Source organism: Typopeltis vanoorti, chromosome 6 (genome assembly GCF_054136105.1).
Source record: "Typopeltis vanoorti isolate ZY-2024b chromosome 6, IOZ_Tvanoo_1.0, whole genome shotgun sequence".
Taxonomy (NCBI): Eukaryota; Metazoa; Arthropoda; class Arachnida; order Uropygi; family Thelyphonidae; genus Typopeltis; species Typopeltis vanoorti.
The window spans coordinates 68,329,061-68,355,723 of record NC_143554.1 but is presented as its reverse complement, the minus strand read 5'-3'; the positions used below and the strand labels follow the sequence as shown (position 1 = coordinate 68,355,723).

Here is a 26,663-nt window from a genome sequence, read left to right as displayed (position 1 = left end):
AGTCCTTAAATTTACGTTCATACCATGTTTTGGTGTGATGTAAACAACAGATACTTTTCCTGTCAACTCTGTGTCAAGTGTTCAGGGCATGATCAGAAAGGCCAGCTTTACCATAGTTATTATATTTAATGTGTCGTTTATGTTCCTTTTCTCTGATAGGAATTGTGCATCCTGTTTCCTCCATATAGGGCAAATTATAGGTGCAATGAATAAGTATACTCCAGGGTGGGCCAGCAGAAGGAGTGGATCCTTAGATGAGTTGAGTAAGTTCTTTAATTTTGCAGGAGGTTTTAAGGTTGTATTTCAGTAGCATTCTGTTTATTTTATCTGATATCCATTTAATGTATGGAATGGTTACAGTTTTATTGTAATCTAGATTATTTTTGTTTTTTAAGCGAGGTCTTGCGAAGAATTTTGTTGATAGTATTTTGGTTGTAGCCATTTTTAGGATGGTATTGCTGGTAACTGTTAATTCATCTTTAAGTACTTATTCATTGGAACAAATCTTCAAAACCCTTTTAATGACATTAGTTTTTGTGTTGGGTGGTGGTGGGAGAAGTTTACGTGTGTGTGTGTGTGTGTGTGTGTGTGTGTGTGTGTGTGTGTGTGTGTGTGTGTGTGTGTGTGTGTGTATTGGCCAGTATGTGTAGGTTTACGGTAAACAATGAAGGAAAGACTGCCAGAAGGAAGGAGCAAGGTAAATTATACTTGCCAAGAAATTACATGAGTCATTACTAATGACTTCACATCAGTTGTCTTAGTATCCCATAATGCAAAACACACTTCCTTTTGGACATGCATAATACTCTGCATTAAGGGAGAATCACTACCCAGACTGGTTTCAACCTTTATATGAAATATGACACTATCCAGTGGGAGCCAGATCCAGTTCAACCTTCATGTTTTACTGGATCTGGCTCCCACTGGTGAGACCTCAAAGGTCGAAATTGGGCTGGCTAGTGACACCCTCTTGTTAGGATGATTGGAACTCTCTCACCACCATCCTAACCAACTGGCAAGGGTGGGAAAACATTGCCCCTGTGGAAGTTTTGTGCTTGCATATTGGCAGTACTCTACATATCATGATGGTTCTTCAATTATAATTAAATCTGCATGTGTGGGGGGGGGGGGAGGGGGAAATTAATGTTTGTTTTAGAATATATTAGAAAACAATAATTAAGGAAAATGCTATATTTAGTTGGTGTATTTGTATTACTGAAAGGTGTAAATATGTGAACCATCATTAATGAGCCATGTGAAATGGGAAATATAAGCAAACGAAAGAACGTGTGAACAGAAATACTTCCTGCAAAGTAAGTATTAATAATTAATATTGTGTTGTTATATGTATTTCTTTCCTATAAATTGCTGGGTGGAGCAACTGATAAGAAATAATATGTAATTCCATAAACTCTAGACATGCATATGTGCATTTATGATGGCATAATTTAAAAAAAAAAACTATGATTCATCTAGGCGCTGCAAGAATGCATGTGGTTGATGGGGCAGCAGATCATCTTGTAGAATTTTTGCTTGTTATGTGTATTTATTTCTGTTTTATTTATATTTGGCTTGGTTTTCTAAGAATTTTCGTTTATTCACCAATGATTACACACACACACACACACTATTTGGGTGCCCAACTCCCCGTGTTTCATTACATTTTTTTTCTTTCATTTGTTCTTCTGCCTTATCAATAATAGATATCTTATATATTTTAGTATTTTGTTGAAGATCAACAGATGCAGTCCACTCTTTATAATACACAGAAGGATTTACTTTTATTTACGAATAGATGAATGTTTACTTACTATGTCTGTTCTTTTAGAAAAATGGAATGAAAATGTTCCTGTAGTGAAAAAACATTCTATCCTGAACAGGCATTATGCTGCAGAAACAAGAAAAACAAGTGGTTTTATTATATCACTAAATACAGTTTAGCAACAATTAATGTAATTAGAGACAACTGGAATTGTACTACATAATGAAAAACACTTCCCTCCCACAGACACTATGCTGGATGCATGCAACAAAAAAAAAAAAAAAAAAAATAACACAAAACATTTATTGTAGTACTAAATGCAGTATCAAACTAAACACATTTGTCCTAACATCCTTTTTCAAATTTTCACTTGCAGAAAATATGTGCAACAACTCTTTATAATGCAGCCATTGGGTACAGAAAGCACACAATTTATGTGTAGCAAATTTTCTAAAGCATACAAGATGCATATATGTCTTTTTCAGCCCTTTTTATAACCACTTACAGTTATAGGCCTCTCCCATTTGTTTCCATCTTTCTCTATTGAAGAATTCCCTATGCTAGCCATCTCCACTAGGTCATCCTTCTGTCTCCTCTCTGGTCATCCTGGCATTCGTCTTCCTTCATATGGATGCTACTGTGTGATTTCCTTTGCCCATCTATCACTTTTCATCCATGCAATATGTCCTGCTCACCTCCATTTCAGTTTTAAAATCTCTTTCCCTATATCCAACACTTTTGTTTCTTGTCTTATATCTTCTTTATTTTATTTTGCATCTAATGTTTAGCATGCTCTCTCCATTCTATGCTCAGCTTTCCTCATTCTCTCCAGTATTTGTTTGGTTATTGACCATGCCTCTGAACCATAAGTCATAATTGGGATGATCCACTGGTTGAAAAGTTTGGCAAGAATCTTTTCAGTTTGCAAAAAGCCACCCAGCCTAGTTGAATTCTCTTTATTTCTTCATGAATGCTTCTTTTTCCTAATGTATAAGTTTAATGCCTTCCTAGGGATATATATTCTTGTATTTGCTCTATTTTGCTATTATCTATTATTATTTGCTCTGTTATCTAGCTTCCTTTGATTTGTCATTATTTTAGTTTTTTCATAGTTTATGTATAATCTACTTTATTTGATACTGTATTTAATTCATTCATCATTTCTTCAAGTTCTCTTTTGTTTTTTGCTGTTACTACAATACCATCAGCATATCAGTCTAGTTCATTCAGGTCATGTTCTAATACTGCATTGAATAATTTGGTCAAGATAGTATCTCCTTGGCAAATTCCTCTGTTTATTTGGAATGGGCTGCTTTGTTCATATATAAGGTGTTGCTTTTTCATGGTTACATGATAAAATTACATTGGACAAAATTACACAGGGAAGAAATTACACATATAAGAAATAAAACAAAAAATTATTTGTTTAAGTTAAGGGATATTACATCCCATATTGTTTCTTAGCCGAAATATAGAAACTATATAAAGTTTGGCTCCCTTAACTTAAACAAGTTATGTCGCCGAATTGAAGCCGTTGGCTCTTCATATAATTAGTAAAAAATTATTTTGTAATTTTTTACTAACAAAAAACAAAAAATTACACATATAAGAAATTAAATGTAATTTTATTTCAAAATTATAAAAAAAATTAAAAGGAAAAATAGGAAAATATTTACACAAGTAATTTCGAAATTACGAAATTTACACTAAGAAAATAAGTAAAAGGAAAAAATACACAAGTAAGAAATTACACATAAAATAAAATTTACCAAAAATTATACAAAATTTTTGGTAATTTTTTTTGTTATAAAATTGACTAAACAATTGTTAATCACCATGAACTGCTCAAGAATTTCTAAGAATTGTTTGGGTGAAGGTATATAAGTAAATTTTTGTCTTACATTCTTCAGTTCTAGTTTAGTGACTCGTAATACAACTAGTATATAACGTGCAAGTTAATAAATTTCGTGATTAATTTTTTTAAATTAATTTTTAATTTACCCATGGCTGATTTTGAGTATGTCGTTAGTAATAAAGGTGGTCAAATTATAACTTACAAAGGATTTAAGTTTGTTCGTCACCGTGAAACTGCTATCGGAACTATTCATTGGCGTTGTGCAAAGTTTAGAATTTACATTGTCGATCGCTGCTCCATACCAGAGACAACAAGATTATCCCTGCGTCTTCAGAACACTGTCATGATAATAGGATTTTGAATCTGAAGCTCATCAGCTTGCAAATCAAATGAAAAGGAAAATGTCGAATCCAGGCGCAATGGCTCGTGCAATTATAGCTAACAATTTAGTGACTGTATCAGACGGATTAAAAATGTGCCTATCGAAGAAGAGCTCCATGACGAGGCGATTAAATAGATCCAAAGCTAAAACAATCGGAAACGTTCCGTCAACTCCAGATAACAAAAACTTTGAAATACCAGAGAAATACTCAAAATGGATTATTCATGATTCTGGGGCAGAAGATCCAGAACGTAATAATACAAATTGGTCACAAGACTCTCTAGATCAACTTGTAGTTAACGATTTTTGGCTAGCAGATGGTACATTTAAAGTGGTTCCAGAAATATATTATCAGTTATACAGTATCCATGTCCAATATGATTCAGGCGTTGCTTTTCCTTGTCTGCTGGCTCTTCTACCAGGGAAAAAGGAAGAAATATACGTGAAGATGCTGAACATGTTACTGGAGAACATTCCTCAAGCTCGACCACGAAAAATTTTGACCGATTTTGAAACAGCAGCAATGAATGCTTTCTGTGCCGTGTTTGAAAACATCGAAATTGGCAGCTGCTTTTTCCACTTATCACAATCTATTATACACAAAGTAAATGAATGTGGACTAAAATCTCTATATGAATCCAATCAGTCATTTGCAGTACACATTAAAATGTTACAATCACTTGCATTTTTACCAGAAGAAGAAGAAGTATTAGAAACATTTTTAGAAGTTGCTGATCTGTTCTCTAATTTAGATGAATATAATTAACAAATCGAGCAAGTTCTCCTTTACTTTGAACCTACATATATTCGAGATCGACAGCTCAGAAACAGTACTTATAGACAACCTCTATTCAGTATTTCTACTTGGAACCATAGACACTCTGCAGTCAACTGTATAGCTAGAACTATAAATTGTATCGAAGGATGGCACTATGGACTTCAGTCTCTCTTTCAGTGTTCCCATCCATCTGTTTGGAAATTTTTGGATAACATTGTTAAAGAATTATCTTTACAACATACAAACTATTTGCAGCATTTAACTGATCAACGAAACCCAGGACGTCGTAGGTACATTTCGTTAAAAATGTATTTCAAATATTGTACAAAATTATGACTCTAATAGATGATTGGAATTTTTACGTTGTATAGCTTATATAACTTAGTGTTTGTTTTTTATTATTTTTTAAAATAAAAGTAATTTTTGCAATATTAAGAAAGTTTATGTTTAATTTGACAACGAAATACCAATAATATTTTAATTGAATTAAAGTCAGCAGGTAGGTCTTATAAAGTATTACAAAATTAACACAACTCTTATCTGAAAATAAATATAAAATTCATCATATATCTATTTTTATCTATGTGTAATTTCGTCCTCATGTAATTTTGGCTGTGTAATTTTGTCCTGACATGCTTTTTCGTATATTTTGTTTATTAATGTTAATTAATAGGGAAACTCCCTTAATCCACATATACAGCTTGTTGAATTAAGGATTGCAGTTTAATATTAATCCTACAGCTGACAGGTTTCGAACTTTATTACCACATTAGTGTCATGTATGAGCAAGAAATTAAGAAGAGAACAAGCTACAGCTGGAAGTTGTAGTCTTTGAGGACTGCAACTTCAACTTCTTATGTCAGCTACTTTTGGGAAAAATGCAATGGAAAAACTCACTTGCTCATCACATTCCAAAGGTTGGGTTTTGGTATTAAGTCTTCTAAATAAGACACAAATAAGGTTATAAATTTATTTTATGAAAACTGACCTTGTTTGATTTAATTTCATTTGCTAATAACTTTAACTTGATTATTAAAAATAACTGTTTCTCATTTCAAGTATTTACAGTTTACATTACCAATACGGTTTTCAGGGAGTGTTAAATTTTATTTATATATTATTTATTATTATATATTATTATTATTTATCATTATTTTATTTATTATTTATTACTATGTAAAGAGTTCCTGTGTTGAATGGCAGCTTTGAGGATGAATCTTCAAACAAACATGGCAGTGAATTTAAATGCATGTCAGCACTTGTTCCAGAAAATGATATGGAAGGAGTGGAAAATGATAATCCTAGTTGCCCATTTAATATGACAGCAATTACGGAGCAGTCTTATATTCCAGATGAATCAACATTACCACCACTTCTGTTTAGTGATGAAGTAGAAGGATCATTTACAATTGATAGTAAGTAAAAGTTCATTCAGGTCATGTTCTAATACTGCATTGAATAATTTGGTCAAGATAGTATCTCCTTGACAAATTCCTCTGTTTATTTGGAATGGGCTGCTTTGTTTATATATAAGGATACTAGCTGTTGCTTTTTCATATATTTTGTTTATTAATGTTAATTAATAGGGAAACTCCCTTAATGATGATGCTTACTTATTGAAGCTCCAAAAGTTCAAATAATATAAATTACACCTTATTTGGTCAAATAATGTGTGAGTTCCTGTATTTAAACTGTTGGAACTTCAGTAAGCAGAATTGCATATGTAATTCATATGTATGCATACATATATATAACATAATAAAGCATTGAATTTATTCAGAATAGCTACAAAAAAAACTTATTCATAAAAGCATATTATTCATCAAAACTGTCTTCATTTATCAAGCTTTGTCTCTCTCTCTCTCTCTCTTTTTTTTTTTTTTTTTTTTTTTTTTGGCAGATGATATAAATGGTTAATTTTATTTTATTTTTAATTAAAAAACAAGTTATTAAGTAGCATTATATGACCATGACTTCATTTTAAGAGAAGAAAATGGGGAAAAAAGATACCCAGGTTTTCTGAGATGTTGTATTGTGCTGTGAAATAGCCATGAACTTTTTTCCTTTTTTTAAATAAAGGATTTACTAAAAAAAGTAGGAAAATTCTTTTAAGATAACTGTTCAGCAGCTAATGCTTTACATAATTTAGCTCTATTCAAATAACCAAAGTTCTTTTGTGGAATATTTCTGGTTTTTAATTAGCACAAATGCACAGTTTAAAACACAGTACTGCATACAAGATGCTGATTTGTAAACAGTTTCTTCATATTGCTAAATGCTTTTAATATACTTGTACTTCACCAGGTTTTCAAAATGAGAAAATACTAACTTCTTCCAAAAGGAAAAGAAAATTTTTACCCTCTTGGTGGTCTCAGTATCCTAATGTGATCTACATTAAACCCAACAAAAATATTAGATTAGATCTATAACATTGTCTTTTTAATATACATATATTTCATGTTACATGATGCCCCCCCCCCCACACACATCACATAACTGGAGGGTGTTTCTTCCAAGGCACATGCCCACTAACAATTTCAAATTGGCCCACCAGTTTATATTGAAATTTAAAATTTCACAAACTTTAAATATATTTTTACGGTTAAAATCAATATTAAATATTAAGGGAGGGAGTGAAACAGAAAGCACAGCACAATTGAATGTTTAACCAATAATATAAAAATTACTTTAATATGACAAAATACTAACATACCTTTTTTTCTCTTTGAATTGCTGGAACTTCATTACCACTTGCCTAGCATGTTAGAAAATGTGTTTCTCTGTTGGTCAAAAATCAAATAGAAAATCAAACACACAAATCAAACCAAATGAAGTTAAGATTTTCAGATTCTAAGAGAATTACAAACAAAATGAATTTCTTCAGAAATCTGTTTACATTTTCTGTTATGGAGGCACTTGCTAATCTCCAATTATAAATACATAAATTATTATTTTTTTTAATGTACACTTTATTTATTACATCTGTGGTCCCATGTCCTTTTTATATTAATTTTTGTCTGTATGCTCTTATATAACATAAATATCATATACATATGTATACTGTATATTTGGCACATGATAAAGTAGCAGCTTGTTCAGTACATACCTCCCACCAAAAAAAAAGGTTGTTTTTCCCTCTCCCAAAGAATGCAGCCTCCAGCTGTTTGAGGGAGAGCATTAATAGGTTTAGTAAGAGGTATTTTTAACGTAAGGAAGGCTGGCAGATGAAGTTAGAGCTTTTAAGAATAAAGAGATGACAGCATTTAGTAGCAGTGAAGTTAGTGAGGCTGTTCTCACCGCACTAAAGAATGGTAAGGAGGATCAGTGTTTAAGGAATTGGTGATAACCTTGACATCTTGACAATGTTTGAGAAGTGTAAGATTTTTCAAATGAAGAGGAAAAAATTATCAAAACTGTGGATTGGATTTGAAGTCAGTGTGAGAAGGTTATGTATAGGAGGAAGTGGTATGGTCCAAAAAGTATTCATATTTCCTCACCAGCATTAATAAAGAAATCTGAAGAGAGGTAGTTATCCACCATGACTTATAGTTAATGTCCAGAGAAGAAACTGGAAATCTATTTGCAAAGGTGAAGGGCATACCATAAGGTAGCCTGTATGTAAGCAAGCTTCTCTGCCTGACTCAGTCAGATGCCTTGTAACTGTCAAGAGGGATCACGTCTTTTTTTGACTAAAGCCCAGAAGAGGCATTCAGTGTTCCTAGTATAATCGGAAGTGATTTGCTGGGTTAGCTATGCAGGAATTGGATGAAAATAATTATTCCAGGTGATTCCCATTGCTTTGCAATAATGGAAGACAACGAGGACTATCTAGGTATGGAAGCATGGAAGAACAGAAGTGTACCTAGTGGCTTGACAATGGACCAGAAAACACCATTCCTGTTTGAGCAGGAGGAAAGTATTCTGCATTTGGCCCTTCTAAAGTCAAATTTTAAATTGTTAGTTTTTTAACCACTATACCAGCCTTGACATGTATATATGGTCATAATTACATGGATGAAAAGTGTCCATTGAAATCAACATAACCTTTAGATATTATAGAAATAATATGAATACAAAATATATATTTTATCTGTGTGCTAGTTGGGTGTTTAAAGCTATTGCATGCTTCATTGTCATGAAGGTGATGTCTTTGTTTAGAGTTACCTGTGATATGCTGAATTTTTTTTGCTTGGACTCCCTTTATATGCATCTTAGAACACCAAGACCTGGATAGTCAGCTAGATTTTGAGTTGAATTCAAGATGGTCTTTATTCAAAGAGAAATTATTTGAATAATTTAGATAGAGCAGATGTTGGGATCAGAAGAATGAGAAAGAGTAATCCAGCCAGGGAAGGAAGAGTAAAAATCATATCAGTCAGTTTATTGGGCACCAATAAATGGAGTGCCAAAAAAACGAAGTTGAGAGTGGCTATGGAAAAGATGTTCCACAGAAAATTTTGGGAACTTACGTGAGGTTATGATCTGGATTGCCTGTAGAGGAGCTGACACATACAGTATACTTACTTATTTTTTTATCTTCGGTGTTACTGTAACTATTTTTGTTGCCTTTCATGACGAGTGTTGGAGAAGAGTTAAAAAGTGATGGCATAACATGATTCAGTGATATGCCAAACATACTGTCATATTCATACTCCCTAAAGGGAGTGTGACACAACCTGGCAGAATAAATAGCAGTAAGATTATATGCTAATAAGGAATATTCATGTGGATTGCTATCAGTTTCTCTCATGTACTTTCTCACTACCAGCTTTGGAAAAACTTTTACTATATCCACAAATGCTGGCATTTGCTGAGTGAACCTGCATACTCTTCAGCCAACAGGATGTTAGTTCATGTCCTACTGTGGGCATGGATATTTGTGAATGTCTTTGTGAATTCTCTGTACCTATATTAGGTTTCATTCCCTTAAATGTTCACTCAGGCTCTAGAGACCACATATGACAACAGTAATTTCTCACCTGGAGGTCTAGTTCACACTTGCTTCAACTAGGGAAAGTGGTGCAGAAAGACGAAGGTAGAAGTTGGGTGGGGTGGGCTGAGCTGGGTTTGGAGACCTATATATGGTGCATCACTAATCCATTAGTCCTCCATACAATTTTTGTGATCCCCACTCTCTAATGGTTGTAAACCTACAGTGCTTTAGTACTGTCGAGGAGGGAGGGTGTTAAGGGTTTTTATTTTTTAATGTATGTATGTATGTGTGCATTAAAAAATATTATATATATATATATACGAGAGTTGTTTGAAAAGTTTAGCAAATTTCCAATAGATGGTGACACAATTCATTCATTCATTCATTCATACATATCATCTTCTTCATGACCCTTGGCAAAATTTTAGCCATGTGCAATGCATAGTTCTTGTTTGGCAAACATTTAAAATGACAGTGTTCACATTTTTCATAATAATGGAGAAACTAGTTTCATGCAGTGATAAAACACTTTCATTTGAAGAAGTGGATGGCCATGCAGATCAATGCCGAGTTAGATGCAGTTCATGGGGACTCTGCACCAGCATTAAAGACTATTTATTTTTGGATAAATGAGTTTAAACATGGTCATAAGTCCATCGAAGATGAAGTGTGCTCTGGTCACCGACTGAGGTCACTACGAAGGAAATGATTGACAAAATCCATTGTATCTTTATGGAAGACTGCCGAGTGAAAGTGTGAGATTGCTGAGATTGTAGGCATCGCAACTGAACGGGTGTATAATATCCTGCACATAAAAAAAGCTGTGTGTGATGGGCGGCGCGATTATTGACTGTCGATCAAAAACGCATGCGAAAATACATTTCAACGCAGTGTTTGGCGATGTTTAATTGCAATTCGCAGGATTTTTTGCGTCGATTTGTGACCATAGATGAAACTTGGATCTGCCGCTACACACCTGAGTCCAAGCAGTCAAAACAGTGGATAATGCCCTGTAGAGCACCAAAAAAGCAAAGACTGTTTTGCCAGCTGGGAAGGTGATGGCCACTTTTTTTTTTTTTTTTTTTTTTTTTGAGATTCCCAAGGAATTATCATGATAAACTATTTGGAAAAGGGTAAGACAATAACAGGAGTCTATTATGTGTCATTGTTCGACCGTTTAAAAGAAGAACTGAAGAAAAAACTGCCAAGATTGGCACATAAAAAAAGTGCTCTTTCATCAAGACAATGCACTGTCCCACACACACACACATCGGCCGTTGCAATGGAAAAATTGCACGAATTGAGGTTTAAAATTGGTTTCACATCCACCATATTCTCCGGACTTGGCCCTGTGTGACTTCTTCTTGTTCCCAAACTTAAAAATTTGGCTCAGTGGGAAAAAATTTTCTTCGAATGAAGATGTCATCAAGACTGTCAACGACTATTTTGCACAATTTGACAAATCCTACTTTTTCGATGGGATGAAAAAATTGGAAACTCGCTGGACCAAATGTGTAGGTCTCGATGGAGACTATGTTGAGAAATAAAGGTTATTTTTCCAAAAAAACGTGTTTAACTTATTACCAAATATTTTTTTTACCAAACTTTTCAAACAACCCTTGTATATACAGGTAACTCTCATTAAACACGAGGGGGTTGCATTCTCAATAATCAGCACGTATATCAAAAGCATGTAAAACAAGAGGCTTATAACATGGGATAATAGAGGTTGCATTTCCAAGAGAGCAGGATTCTGATCTTTCAAGATGAATTTAATCAAAAGACACCTAGTTTTCACACATTTTAAGGCATAAGAATATTAAATAGCATATTTAGTACCTCTAAAACAAATAACTATTGAAGTTTTTTTTTATCTTTACAATTAATATATCATAACGACATCTTTAGCTGCCATGCTGAAGTTGACTCATAGGAGGCTGAAGGTTACTTTTTCAGGAATCTCTCAGTTTTAGCCTGATTTGCAGTTTTCAACTTCTGATTATAACCTCTCAGTGTATAACCTCCTTCTGTTATCTTTGCTTTGAAAAATCCTGAAATTCTTCAAGAGCAACATGATCTTCAGCCGCAGCTTTGCCAAGCATATCAAAATTGTGGAACACATAGTGACTCTTATAGTATGTAGACATTGAGATTTTGTTATTCTGATCACACTTAAATTCATGGACGATTGAGTGCTCTTGCGAATTGTATCAGCCATTATCACTGTAGAATGGTCCACGCAGTTAGCCTAGTGGTGCGCTTTGCAACCATATGCTTGGGGAAGGAGTGTCCTGGGTTCAATTCCCGTTGTCGACATGAGGAGCTGAAGGATCTTCTTCAGCCATAGCCAAGTTAGCTGGTCTTGGGCATGGACAGCAGGGTTTTTCCACCAGTTTATCTGGGGTTTTTCATCCCACAAGCAGGCAAACCGGCCTCGTGAACACACACGGATCTACAGCCATAAATACTTAACCCACCATGAAGGGGCTCAACTTGCCCCAATAGGGATGGGGGAGAAAAGTGAGGAAACTCCATATGAATAAATAAAACTGTAGAATCACTCAATCCCATGGCCCTTTGACTGTCAGTGCTACATTTACCTCTATCAGACCACTTCAAAACTTCCAACTTCACCTCTGAAGAATAGATTTCATAGGCCTTTGCTTCACTTGGTCTTAACTCACATTCTTCTTTTCACTTAGTTTCCTTTGTTTTTTTTTCCCTCTTGCCAGATATCTTGCTCAGAAGGATGCATAAGTTTGTTTACAGATACAGACAATACTGATTACACCAATAAGGAAGTAGAGACACAAAATGGGCACTGACCACTGAACACAGCAGACAGAGTAGGAAACAATTCACATGCATGGAAGATTCCACACCTTGGATGGGGAACAGCAAGTCCTCAGGTACTGTTATAACATGGATAGTGAAATTATGTATAACAAGGGTTACCTGTTTTCAGTCTGCTTTAAGCTTCCAGAGCAAGGAACACAGGGTCATGAAATTCATCTCCCACCTAAAGTCATTCACATAAATGCATGCTCGCTTCAGGATTCTAACTCATAGCATGTTGGTTGGAGAGCAGGTATGCTATCCAGTGCCAACTAGACCAGCAGTTTTGTTATATATGGAATATATTGCAGTTACATTCTTAATAATAAGTCTCTACATGAGACATTATTATTGCACAGACACCTCCACTGAGCTGTAAGACTCATCGTGGGCACCATTAACAGACAAAGCACTCACAACTGATTCAGGCAACCCATTCCATTCATTCATTCACCACTCTCCAAGTGAAAAATCTAGTCCCCATGCCAACCACATGCCTACCCAACTTCCAGGTATGACCTCATGTTCTTTCTTCCTCTAGCCATGTGCTGAAACATTTCCATTGCATCAGTTCTATAAAATACTTTAAGTAACTTAAACTTTTCTGTATATCCCCTTTCTTTGTTGCCTATCAACCAACTTTAGTAGTCCACTTCTTCTTCTTCCTAATATGGAATATAGGCCATGTGGCCTGTTCCGGTCTCATGCCATCTCTTTCTTGGTCTTCCGATTCTTCTTGTAGTAGTCCACAAAACCCCAAATCTGTCCTCATAGGGAGCATTCCACAGACCAGTCACCATCTTGGTCGCTCACCTCTGGATCCTTTCCACCACTTCCTCATCTGCAAGAAACCCAGGTGACTAGACTTGAGCATAGTAATCCAGATGTGGTCATATCAGGGCCTTATAAAGAGGAAAAATAATTCCTGTATCTCTGCTTGTTAGTGTTTTTCAGTAACCAAGTAATCCTGTGAGCTACCCTGGCTTCTTTAGCAATATGCTCTCTAAACTTCAACTCTCTATTCTACTACTACTACCACCCCAAATTCTTGACTTCATCAGTTTCCTGGAGCACAGTTCCCTAAATGTGGTACACAGTTTATAATCTTTGTATCCATTGTTTTTCTCATACTGTCAGCCTATTTAAATCATTCTGCATTCTGCAAGCTCTACATCGCTTGATTAACTCAAGTGACATGCAGATTAACTCAGTAGAGACTAGTGGTGTGCTATAGAGCCCTGTGGCACACCACTAGAGTCATCTACTTCCTGTTCCTCCATATATACGACTTTTTGGTACCTGCCCAGCAGCCCCCCCCCCTTTTATTTATATCACCAGTATCATATCCATCTCAATTTGTTGCAGTATCGTCTTGTAGCCATTCCCTTTATCCATCACAGCTGTCACTCTGTTATAAAAAGTTAGTAGATTACTAAGGCACAACGACACTTCACAAAGCCGTGCTGTCTCTCATCGAGTATCATAGTCTTATCCACCTATTCCTGAATTCTCTTTTTGACCAACTTTTCCAGTACTTTTGCCACTGCTCCTGAGATAACGATTGGTCTATAATTTGCTGCCACAGACTTAGATCCTTTTATGCAAAGGAATTATTTTGCCCTACTTCCTGGGAATTTGTCAGAATTGAGACTTAAATTAAACAGCCTAGCCAAAGGCATCGTCAATTCCCATGCACCTTCTCTTAAAGCATGAGTTGATATCCTATCCAATCCTACAGATGTATTTGCATTCAGATTCTGCAATATCCAAAGTACCTCCAGTTCATCAATTTCTGGTCTCACATCAGTCCCCTATCCCTTTGCCATAACAGTATCTTAACGTGGATGATATATCCTTACAAAATGGCCACTCGATAGGTCAACAATGTCATCTTTCTCTGTTACCTCTACTATCTGCAATCATTAAAGTTATACTTTCATTCTTCCTCCTACTTGCTACATAATGAAAAAACTCTTGGAGATTTCCTTTCTCCTTCTCAGCTAGATTTTTCTCATAATCTGATTTTGCCTTCCTTACTATGCTAGTCTTATGTGCCAGTAGGCACAGAAAGATTTGATGATGATGATGACTATGCCAGTCACCTTTTTTGTTCATTTACACACTCATTTGCTTTCGCCCTGATTTCTTTAGTTTTCCTGACTGCACTTCCACACTCTCAGTGAACAACTATCTCTAGACACCTAACTCTGAATTCATTTAAATGCAGTCCATCAGCATTGTACAAATCCTTTATACATCAAATTCAGTCCATAGGTCCACAAACTCTACATCATTCTTTCTGCACCACCTGCATATTGATTCATTAGCTATCAACCTCCTTATCAGTTTGCCTCAATCACAGCAGATTCACAAACCTCACCTTCCTGCAATTCTTTTTTGCTTCTTCCAATAACTCTTTCACATTCTCCCTCATATAGTACTTCTCAAGTCATTGGTTCCAGTCAAAGCAATCAGTTCTTTCATCTTCCCTTTCTGCATTCTAACAGCATTACCAATTTTTGCACCAGTGAAACAAGATTTTGTAGCACTTTTTTGAAGTACTTCCCTTATCATAGAATTGCCATAAAAACTTACATGCTTACACTCTTTCTCTTATTTATTCTTACAATTTTCTTTTTGGATTTGGACCTCTTGCTTTTTTCTGTTCATAGTTTGACTGATCTCTTGCTGTTTCTGAAGCCTTTCAATCTTTCTTGTCCTGTGAAGGACTACATGCAAGCACACTATTTCTTTATTCAGGTCTTCTACATCTTGCTGAACTTCTGCCGCTGCACCTTCAGTATTATCACCGATATTTAATTTTTCTGGTTTACTATCAAAATTCTCTACTCTACTATCGCATACTTTGTTCTCTTTGCATTCAGCTTAAAACATTCATTACAAATTTACTCACCAGTTTTGCTCTCCTTCCACAAATCTTTCAACTTTCTTTGTGCATACACTCACAAATTTTACACTGGGAAAAATCATAGAAATTTAGCTCATTCAACAAAGACTTCTTTTTACCATTGTTCTGCTATGCATAGATGGGAAATATACACTTTTTAGTTAAATAACTAATGACTAAATAGCTCAGTCTATCTTGGACACTTAGAAAACAAGGAAATACAATAAATAACTCAGTAAAAGTTATTTATTATATTGAAAAAGTTACTTATTTTTCTGCAGCATTACGAATCAATGACATTTGCCAAATATCCTCGAATCCAACAAACTGAAATCCATAATTTTGATAGAGGACATAATGATCTTGCTACACACACACACACACACACACACACACACACACACACACACACACACATCTTCCATATTTGCTAAATTTTAAGGCTGTATATAGCTTTCCTTTCAGCTTTTGTTAATGAAAAATAATATATTGATGACTGATTTTTAACTTCTTTTATAATCACTATCATAGTTTTCTGTAGTGCAAATTCACTTCTTCATTTATTAAGAGGAAAGTAACCATCAAGCATTAGGCCACATTTTTGTAATTTCCATATAATTCAAATAATAATAATAACTGTTGATATATAAAAAATAAATTTCTTAAAAAATAACCGTTTGGCAGTTTTGAGTACTAGATAAAATTTTTGCAGCCTTCCTTATAATAAAAAAAAGAACTAACTTATAACATTAAAAAAAAAAAAAATATATATATATATATATATATATATATATATATATATATATATAACATTTCAAAATATAATTCCTCATTTTGTCATATTTGTATTTTACAAGGTCTGTTCAAAAAGTTCCAGGACATCTCATCTTCTTTATACCCTCTTTTACCTTGCGGTGTCGAGGGTTTATTAATCATCAGACCTCAAACCGTTCACAGAATAAGGTGGTCAGCCCTACACCCTGGTGTATCCTATGTCCTTTAGTGTTAAATTCTCAAGGCCGGTTTTTTTCTGCTTTGCAGGATGAAAAACACCAGGATCAACTGGGGGAAAAAACCTTACTGTCCATGCCCAAGACCGGCTAACTTAGCTATGGCTGAGGAAGATCCTTCAGCTCCTCACATCACTGATGGGAATCGAACCTAGGACACTCCTTCCCCAAGCATATGGTTGCAAAGTGCACAGGCTAACTGCCCAGACAGTTCCAGGACATTATTTATTTAAAATATATGCTATATTTTTCTCATTTCCAGCATCTTTCCCACTTTGGAAGCATTTCTGGAACTGTTCTAAAGGATCAGTTTCTTTGAGTTTGTTCTGTTGCATTTTAGTTTAGGAAATAAGAAGTCACAGTGGCTAAATTGGGTGTATCTGTGATGTTGGTTTGAACCAGAAGCTTATGTGTTGAAAGAGCTGAATGATCTTCAGCTCACATCCAGAACAAGGGTCATCTTCATTCAAAAGTTCACCCATTTTTAAACCTTTTGAACTTCTCAGATGTCTTTGAGTGGCTTAAAGGCATTATCTCTGAAAGCTGTTTTAAGCATTTGATAAGTTTCTATGACTATTTTGCCAAGTTTACTGAAAACTTGATGCACATATGTTCATTAAGACCTGGTATTGGAACACTCAAAAAAAAAAAAAAAAAAAAAAAAAACTTGTGTTCTTTCATCAAAACACTGCAGGTGACTGAGGTGATGTAACGAATTGGAATTTTTTTCATCATGTTATGACATGTCTGTATACATATCTGCTTACAAAACAATATGCTAGCATGCCCCAATTTCTTTATAATAATTATCTCATCCATTCTCTTGCATGACCTTTGAAACGGAGTATATAAAACAGATCACTTATATGATTTAATTAATTTTTGCTTTTTATATTTAATAGATAATGGAATAAAAAAATCAAGAAGCAGATCAAGATCTAAGGCGAGTACTGTTTCCAAAAAAACTAAATCCAAAAGCCAGACCATGTTAAGCAATTCTGAGCCAGGTGATACCCAGACCAAAGAAACTTTTGAAATAAATTCACCTCTTATGCATAATAACATTGAAGGACAACAGTATTATAACACTCAAAAATTTCATGGGACTTCAGATCCTGTTTATAATACAGCTAATTATTTGGAAGACTGTTTATCCACTGCAGTGAATCCTGAAACTAATGACAGCAGCTCAAGACAAACTAGTGTGAGAAAATCACATGCCTCATCAAAAGTTGAATTTTCTGAAACTAGTGAGAAATTAAGAACTCCAGAAGAAAATAAAGAAAGTACATCTTCAGATGCACAGATAACACCACGATTATCTGATTTCATTTCAAATCATGACAGAAAGAAAGATACGGAATCTACTAAATATGATAACAAAATTAATATTCCATTAACAAATCATAACAAAAGAGACACATTTGTAATTGCTCCTTTAAAGCAGACAAATATCAGAAGAGAGACATTTGTAGTTTCAGATTACCCATCTTTAAAGCCTGCTTCAGTAGTTGCCAGTAATCAGTACTCAAGAAACACAGCTGTAACAAAGATAACAGGTGAAAATTTACAAGAAACCAGTCTCTCTAAAGAAGCAGCACTGAATACAGTTGCTGTGGAAAATTTGGCTCCTACAAATTTTGGACCTTCTCAATTTCCACAAGAGCCTAGTTCAAATGAAACATGTATACTTCATGATGACATGGAATTAACTTGTTCACTTGGCAAGGTTTTAATATTAGAGCAAGATGCAAAGTTAACTATGAACCCCACAGTTGTAATTCAAAAAACACCCACAAAGAATATATTAGAACACATAAATAATAGCAGTTTTGCTTCAAAAGAGGTTCCAGCTATTAGTGCAGAAGCACATCCACATGTAGCATTATCTAAGCAACCTACTACTGTATCTCGAAAAAGCATTCTTATTAATGCTGCTCCAACAGGAAATAAAAGAAAAAGTGTAACATTTTCAAGTGGAAATACTTTAGAAATAGATGATTCTGAAAAGGACCCAGACTATTTTCCAAAACGAAATAACATTAAAAAGTCATCTAAAAGAAAGAGTTTAAAACCCAAGGAAAACGAATCAAAGGAAAGAAAGAAATCAACTACAGTTCAAGAGAGCAAAATACCAATATCAAAAAGAAACAATAATATAAAAGCTCAAGCTGTTGCAAATATAAAAAATGTGTCTGAGGGAATCTCCATGGGAGAGCAGTCTAATGAACATAACATAAAAGGTAATCATGTAAAAAATGCATCTGATGCTAAAGAGAATAAATTTAAAAATTCCTTAAAGAAAGTAAATGATACCCAGTCTGTTTATGCAACAAGCAATGATACATTGTCTAAATCTAAAGTAATGAATTTACACAATGAAAAGGATGCATTTCAACTGGTAAATCTTCCAAGTGGAGAAAGCTCCTTTGAAATAGGCTCACCTTTGAAACAAAATATTAAAGCAAAGCAAAGACGTGCTACCACTACCATTAGGAAATCTAAAAAGTCACATGTAGCTCAAGATCACTACTCAAGTGATGTTAATTCATTTCCTATCAATAAAAGCACAGATACGAATGAAGTTATGAATGAAAGCTTTCAACGAAAAAATGTTTTAGATGAAACAAATGTTCTAGAAGAAAAGAAAAGTGCCAATGAAGAGGTTGTACAAAATATTAAACCACAGAAAAAAATAAGAAAGAAGTGCTCTGCTAGCAAAAAGAGTGGAATTGAAAATAAAAAAGAAAATAGTAGCAGCAGTGCTGTTCAAGGTGACCCAGCATATTTAACTGATTCCAATGAAAAAATAACTCCTGTGGAAATTAATTTAGTGTCTTCTTCTGTCGAAACACACAAGGAATTAGATTGTCCAGAGATGAAGGTAGCTAATGAATCTAATTTAAATGGAGATGGAAATCCCTTGGTAACAAATTCTATACATCTCACAAAAATTACAGAAATATCCTCAACTAGTCAGAAATTGGTCAGTCTGACTGAAGCACTTGAATTATCTCCTACAGTTTCAAGGAAAAATCTTAGTCCTAAACTGCCCAGTGCTAATAATAAACAACTCATCAGTCTTTCTGCTAAGGAAGAACCATTATCAGGCAATTCTATTTCTACTGTTTGTACCACAACTGGAAATCATCCTAGAAAATCCTTAAAATTAAAGAAAAAAAGAGATACACATAAATCAGAAAAAATCCCATTGGAAGAGTTACCAATAGAACCTACTAATAGTAAATCAGTTAATACTGACATATCTGAGAGGAAAGAGACTAATAATTTGACAGGATTAAATAGTAACAAAATTAGACAAAGTGTTAACATGAATGATGCCAGTACTGATTTACAGATTCTTAAAGAGGAGACTTTGCTACCTGGGAAAAAAGTGAGTTCTGCTCATAATAATAATGATATTTTTCCAAATGACCCATGTACTAGTGGCATTGGTAGAAAATTAAAAAGTAGGAAATCCCACTATAGGACAAAAAAAGATAAACTTACTAGTGCTGATATAATGTTCAAAGAAAACAGAATACCACCTAAAGATGCTTATGCAGCTGACGGTGAACAGTTGTTCAACAGTGTTCCACCTATGGATAAGGAAGTTATTAACAAAGCACAAAACACAAAAGTCATTGCTGAAGAATTAGGCAATTGTTTGGTTCCTACATTGCCTGAAGAAAATAATAGTTCACGGACACCTGTATCAGTCATCAATGAAGCAGGAGCCAACAAGAGTCCTCTTAAGCATACTGTTAAAAAACATGATTCAAAGTTGAAAAAATCAGGTATGCTTTTTTTTTTTATCTTTAATAGTTTGCTGTAATCAGATTTTTTTTAATCTTCTTTTAAATGATTTCTGCCTGAGAAAGTAATATATAGATACCAGCCACTGAATTAGAAAACTTTACTTTAAATTTAACACTGATCCTCATCAATTCCTTGTGCAACTTCAGTGAGATATGGGTCAGAAACAGCCTTCATTAAATGCTTTGGTCAATTGTTGCACACCATCATCATCAAATTCCTGACATGTATCCTCAAAGGGGTGTACAGGATATGATAGTACTACATGAAAAATTTACATCATTACTAACTTCCTATCTACAATTTTCCTCCAAATCAGTCTGTTACTTGTCGAGACTCCAACATTATGAGATCTTGTATTTCTATTGTCTAAGACACTTGGTACTGTATCAATCCACCTATATCTTGGTCTTCCTCTGGGTCATTTTCCTGCCAACCTGGCAGAGAACGCTTGTTTTGCTAATCTTTCCTCACCCATTCTGTTTAAGTGACCATACCACCTGAGATTAGCTCTGCTAATGCATTCCTGGATGCTGAAAATGTCTAGTTCTTTCCTAATATCCTCGTTTTTAATATGATATTGCCATTGAAGCCATCTGTTCACGCCTCTAATCTTTCTCAGGACTCTCATATCTGTGGTCTCTAGTCTTGGGTCAAGTGTTTTACTTCTGACTCAGCTCTCTGATCCATAAGTTAAAACTGGTTTGAACACTGTCTTGTATACAGCTAATTTAGTGTTCCGACTAATTTCTCTTATTCCAAGTATCTACAATATGGTATCCAAATATAAACAAATTTATTTATAATGAGATATGAACGAATAAACTAATTCCTTGTAAAAATTTAAAAGCATCATGCAATTTGTCAGAGTTTGATAACATCTGACTAAGTGTATAGGGCTCAGCCAGACAAATAAACGTATCATTTCTCTATCATGGGAAGTGCTGGCACTCCACCATGTGAATATAACTTAAAGGAAATATGAGTGCTGTATTTCTCACAGATAGCTGAGTCATCAGACTTCAGAAAAATGTGTAAGACAACTGTGACCTATGTGGAGCCCAGCAAGAAAAACTTCCTCTGTCCAAACTCTGCCAAGGATAGACTACCATGATTTAATTTGATAGAGCTTATTATCAGTCTCTCTGTTCCAAGATAGCTGCCACTGGGATAGGAGCTTTTGTCTGATTATCTGGAATAATCTGTGTATGATAGATGTAGATGGCAGACGTCTGAGAAACAAAGTGGCGTCGCTGCAGTATCTTCAGCCTCATTTCCCTTAATCCCAACATGGCTTGGAAACCAACAGAGGTGAACAACCAGGCGTAGCTTCCATAACTGAAGGAGGCATTGAATTCAAAAGAGTACTGGATGTTGCTTTAGCTCTAGACATCTTATTGCCCGAAGAGAATGTTTTCTGCAAGTCTGAATATATTATGCACCTATGGAAGCAATGGAATCTAATGTATTTTAATGCTAGCTCCATCATATACAGCTCTGCTGTAAAGTTGCTACACTGGTAGGATTTGTGCAAATATCGTTGTGTCTGGAAATATGGCAGAAGATCTAACTAGGTGTTCCTATTCCAACTGTCTGTGTGTACATAGGTACAAAATAAGAGTATTCAATTCTATGAGCTTTGAAGAGTTGCCGACAGCAGAGGTGAAAATTTTCGGTAGCCTGCTGAAAGATAATCCACATACTGGCATGTAAGGTTGCCATGGTGGAAGTGGATTTGTGGGCACCTGGGTTATGTTATCTGCTTTGTTTTCTAGAACTTGTAGGAGAGCTTTCAATCTGCAAACCAAAGGGTTTTATTGCAGCCTGTCGAGTGTTACAGAGACTCTTGAATTGTGGTCAAAAGATAGATACACATGTGGGGTGCTCTAGCATAGATTTTGTTTTAGTTGTGTATACCAAACTGTTGGTGTTAAAGTGACAAAGGTGGTTCCTTTGCCTGGATGTACAAGACCAGGAATACATTGCGTGCAAAATGCTCCATTGCAATTCTGATGGCTTGATGGGGAATAGCTTCTAGCCACTGCAGTGAACTTTTCCTGGATGAAATATAGATTTGGAACCGATAGTCAACTTTTGATTTTAGCAGCACTCTATAGAAATGAAGCACAGAACATCTATCAGCACCCCAGCAGGTGTGACATGGTAGAAGTGAGTTTGGATTGAGCTACGACTGACTGATTGATTTGTGGTTTTATGGCACAAAGACATCAAATGTCATACTGCACCAGGACACAGGTTACAGTAGTACAGTGTGTATTAATAAATAAATACTAATAAGGAGATAAATTAGGGAATAAGATAAAATGGATGTACAAAGTGTTAAATATCTGTATATCATCATCATCGTCAAATTCCTGACGTGTACCCTTGACAGTACATGTCAGGAATTTGATGGATATGATAGTACTACATGAAAAATTTACATCATTACTAACTTCCTATCTACGATTTTCCTCCAAATCAATCTGTTACTTGTCAAGACTCCAACATTATCAGATCTTATATTTCTATCGTCTAAGGCACTTTGTACTGTATCAATCCACCTATATCTTGGTCTTCCTCTGGGTCATTTTCCTGCCAACCTGGCAGAGAACACTTGTTTTGCTAATCTTTCCTTGCCCATTCTGTTTAAGTGACCATACCACCTGAGATTAGCTCTGCTAATGCATTCCTGGATGCTGACAATGTCAAGTTCTTTCCCAATATCCTCATTTTTAATATGATATTGCCATTGAAGCTATCTGTTCACGCCTCTAATCTTTCTCAGGACTCTCATATCTGTGGTCTCTAGTCTTTGGTCAAGTGTTTTACTTCTGACCGGGGTTTACTATAATCAGATTTTTTTTTTTTTAATCTTCTTTTAAATGATCTCCACCTGAGAAAGTAATATATAGATACTAGTCACTGAATTAGAAAACTTTACTTAAAATAATTAATTAAGTACCACTTTTGTACTAGAACAAGTGTCTTGTCCAATTTTTATGGATACAACACCACTGAAAATGACAATGAGATGTGAATAAAGGGATGTAGCAGGGATGTTGTCCCACTTAAGTGTGGTCACTGTTAATGATGAGTCTCCTCCACATCCTCCTGTCTTGGGCTGTCACCACATCCAAGTTCTTCATCCTCAAGTCCTCTTCTACCAGCTCCCTCCATCTCTTCTTAGGCCACCAACGCTTCCTCCTTACTTGCACATACATTTGCATGACCTTTCTTCCCACATATTTGTCCTCCCTCCTCATCGCATGACCAAACCATCTCAACCTTGCCTCCTGTATCTTCGCTCCTAAGTTCGTAACTTTCACTGTTCCCCCTCACATAGTCATTTCTCAGATGATCCTTTCTGGTCACATCGCACATCCACCTAAGCATTCTCATCCTGCTGATGTTATTTTTCCTCAGGGCCACAGTTTCCATAGCATACATCATAGCTGGCCTCACTACTGTCCTATAGATTTTGCCTTTCAGATTGATCGGCACCCTCTTATCACATAGCACTCCAGCCATCTCTCTCCAGTTACTCCAACCCGCTTGTATCTTGCATCCCACTTCTCAGCCCCTCCATCTTTTTCCACTGTTGAACCTAAGTATCTAAAATCCCTCACCTTCCTGATGACATTTCCTTCCAGCTACAGATCTGTCTCTTGGCTGCCTTCCACTTTGCAACACATATACTCTGTCTTACTTCTGCTCAGTCTCATACCTCTCTCTTCCAGTACTTTTCTCCATCTTTTCAATTTAACTGCCACTTCTTCTCTTGAATCTGAACAAGCAAGATGTCATCTGCATACAACTTTGTCCAAGGCACGTCTTCTCTCACCTCCTCCGTCACAATATTAAACAGAAACGGACTTGATGCAAGCCAACTGTTACTTGAAAACTTTGTCTTTCCCAGACAGGTCCAAACTTTTGTCTTCACATTTCTGTACATCTCCTGCACCAACCTGACATATTTCTCCAGTACCACCTGTTCCCTCAGATACCTCCAGACTTCTTGCCTTGGCACTCTATCATATGCTTTCTCCAGATCAATAAACACCAGATGTAGCTCCCATTGTTTCTCTCGAAACTTTTCCATCATCTGCCGTAACCCAAAGATAGCATCTGTCGTTGATCTACCATGCATGAAGCCAAATTGTTCCTTTGCAATCTCCACCTCATTCCTCAATCTTCCATCAAGAACCCTTTCTAGGATTTTCATTGTGTGGGACATCAACTTTATTCCTCTGTAATTCTTACAGTCTTGTACATCCCCTTTACCCTTGTAGATGGGGACAAGAGTACTTTCCCTCCATTCCTCAGGTATATTTTCCTGTTGGCAAACTTTCGTGAACAGGTCACACAGCAGTTCAATTCCCTCTTCCCCCAGTGCCTTCCATGCCTCTGCTGGAATCCTGTCTGGGCCCACCAATTTTCCATTCTTCATCCTCTTCATGGCCTCCTTCACTTCCACTCTACTGATGTTCTGCACCATCCCCTCAGAAGGCTGCCCATCTTCTCTGTGAGTCCTTGCATTTTCCTCACTCAAAAGTCCCTCAAAGTATATTCTCCATCTGTTTCTTATTTCCACATCCCTCCATAATACTCTTCCTTCTGCATCTTTGATCTGCCTCATATGTAAGATGTCCTTTGCTGCTTTATTTCTACATTTTGTTAGTTGGTAAATTTTTCTCTGTCCTTCCTTTGTTTCTAATTGATCATACAGATCTTGATATGCCATGGCCTTCGTCTGCGCCACAACTCTCTTGGCTTTTTGCTTTCTCTCTCTCTGTCCTCTTCCACTCTTGACTGATCCCACTTCTGCTTTGCCTTCCTCTTAGCTGTCACTGCTTCTTGTACATTATTATTCCACCACCAACCCTCCTCCTGCTCTCTAATCTTTCCAGATGGCTCACCAAGCACCTTGATTGCACAGCTCAGGATTACTTTTGAATTATGTTTCCACCAATCTTGTACACTTTCTGGTTCATCCGAATCTGACACCATCTCCCTAAAACGATTCCTCACACTCTCTTCTTTTAAGCGAAACCACTTAATTGTCTTCATCCCATGGCTTCCAGAGGTTCTTATCTTTGATCTTATTTTAAAGTCTGTGCACAGCAGTCAATGTTGCTGTGCCACTTGATCTGTTGGAATTACCTTACAATTTGTCACAACCTTAAGATGTTTTCTTCTAGTCAAAATGTAGTCAATTTGTGAACTTAATTCCTTCCAACACAGTTTACTTAGTGCAGCCTTTTTGCCTTTTATCCTGTTGATTACTACCACGTGACCCCTTTACACGATTCGAAAATTTGATGCATACTCATTTTCTACTCGAAATTGTCAATTATACAAATTGCCACAAACTGATTCATCTGAATTTGTGGCTGTAATTTTCAGAAATAGTGTTTGTCCTTAGGTTTTGGACATCAGTGTATTATATGTTTGTAACCTCTCATGCATGGAATAAATATATATATATATATATATATATATAGATAGATAAATAGAATGTTGTGGCATTTGTTAATGTGTAAAACTGTAGAATTTAATGTCTGGAATAGGCAGAAAAGTTCATGATAAACGTTTAATAGAGTGAAACAGCACTAGAAAACAATTAAAAGTAGTATTTAGTGCTTCCAATATTCGCTTCAGTTACAGAGACATCGTCAGATAGTACAAAATGAGATTGTAACACAACACACATATAAATGCAGTACAAACTAACTGAAACACTTGGATGAAAGACTAGAGTCCTGATCAGGTGTGCATCCTCTATGAACACCTGTCAGCATCCTAGGATGTTAACTGAGATCTCGAAGTATTAGTGTTTCCCATCTTTTGGGAAATTTTATGCAACTATATTTATTTAAATTAAGCTAATTTTTAAGAGCAGTAGCAGATTCTAAAAATAGTCTCTCTCTTCTAAATTTACTGTGATAGAGCATGATGGTCTGAAAGGCAAGACTGACCATAGTCATGACTGCAAATGTATTTTTTATTTTCTTTCATTTGTATTGTAGCTGATCTTCTGTCTGTCCATAGTAGACCAACTTGCAGGAACAAGGAATACTATATACACCTGGAACTGAGAGGGGAGGGAATTTGTCTTTAGTGAAGCAGAAAAGGATAATTAGTTTTAAATGGAGCTTGAAAGTGGTGCAAAGATTTCATATCTTAAAAATTCTTGATATTTTTTTCTGATGTGCCTTGGACATAAGAGATGGTGATTGCAGTATTAAAATCTTTCTGAAGAGGTCTTGGATTAGGGAAATGATTATTTTTTTGATATTGTTGGAACTGTAGCCATTAGATAGAAAAGTGTGGTGTATATGATTGTGTTTTGTTGCAAGAGAGGTCTCTTTGGAACAAAGATTA

At 35.5% G+C, this 26,663-nt stretch overlaps 1 protein-coding gene across 4 annotated transcripts in view; it reads left to right on the top strand.

The window, feature by feature from the left end:
• Positions 1–26,663, top strand: part of LOC150105513 (uncharacterized) — a 121,854-nt gene that overhangs the window by 54,683 nt on the left and 40,508 nt on the right. For all 4 annotated transcript variants that reach the window (XM_090394860.1, XM_090394859.1, XM_090394862.1 and 1 more), the window contains exons 5-6: positions 5,960–6,192; positions 17,366–20,260. In XM_090394860.1, the coding sequence (XP_090250986.1) occupies positions 5,960–6,192; positions 17,366–20,260 (3,128 nt within the window). The remainder of the gene's footprint in view (positions 1–5,959; positions 6,193–17,365; positions 20,261–26,663) is intronic.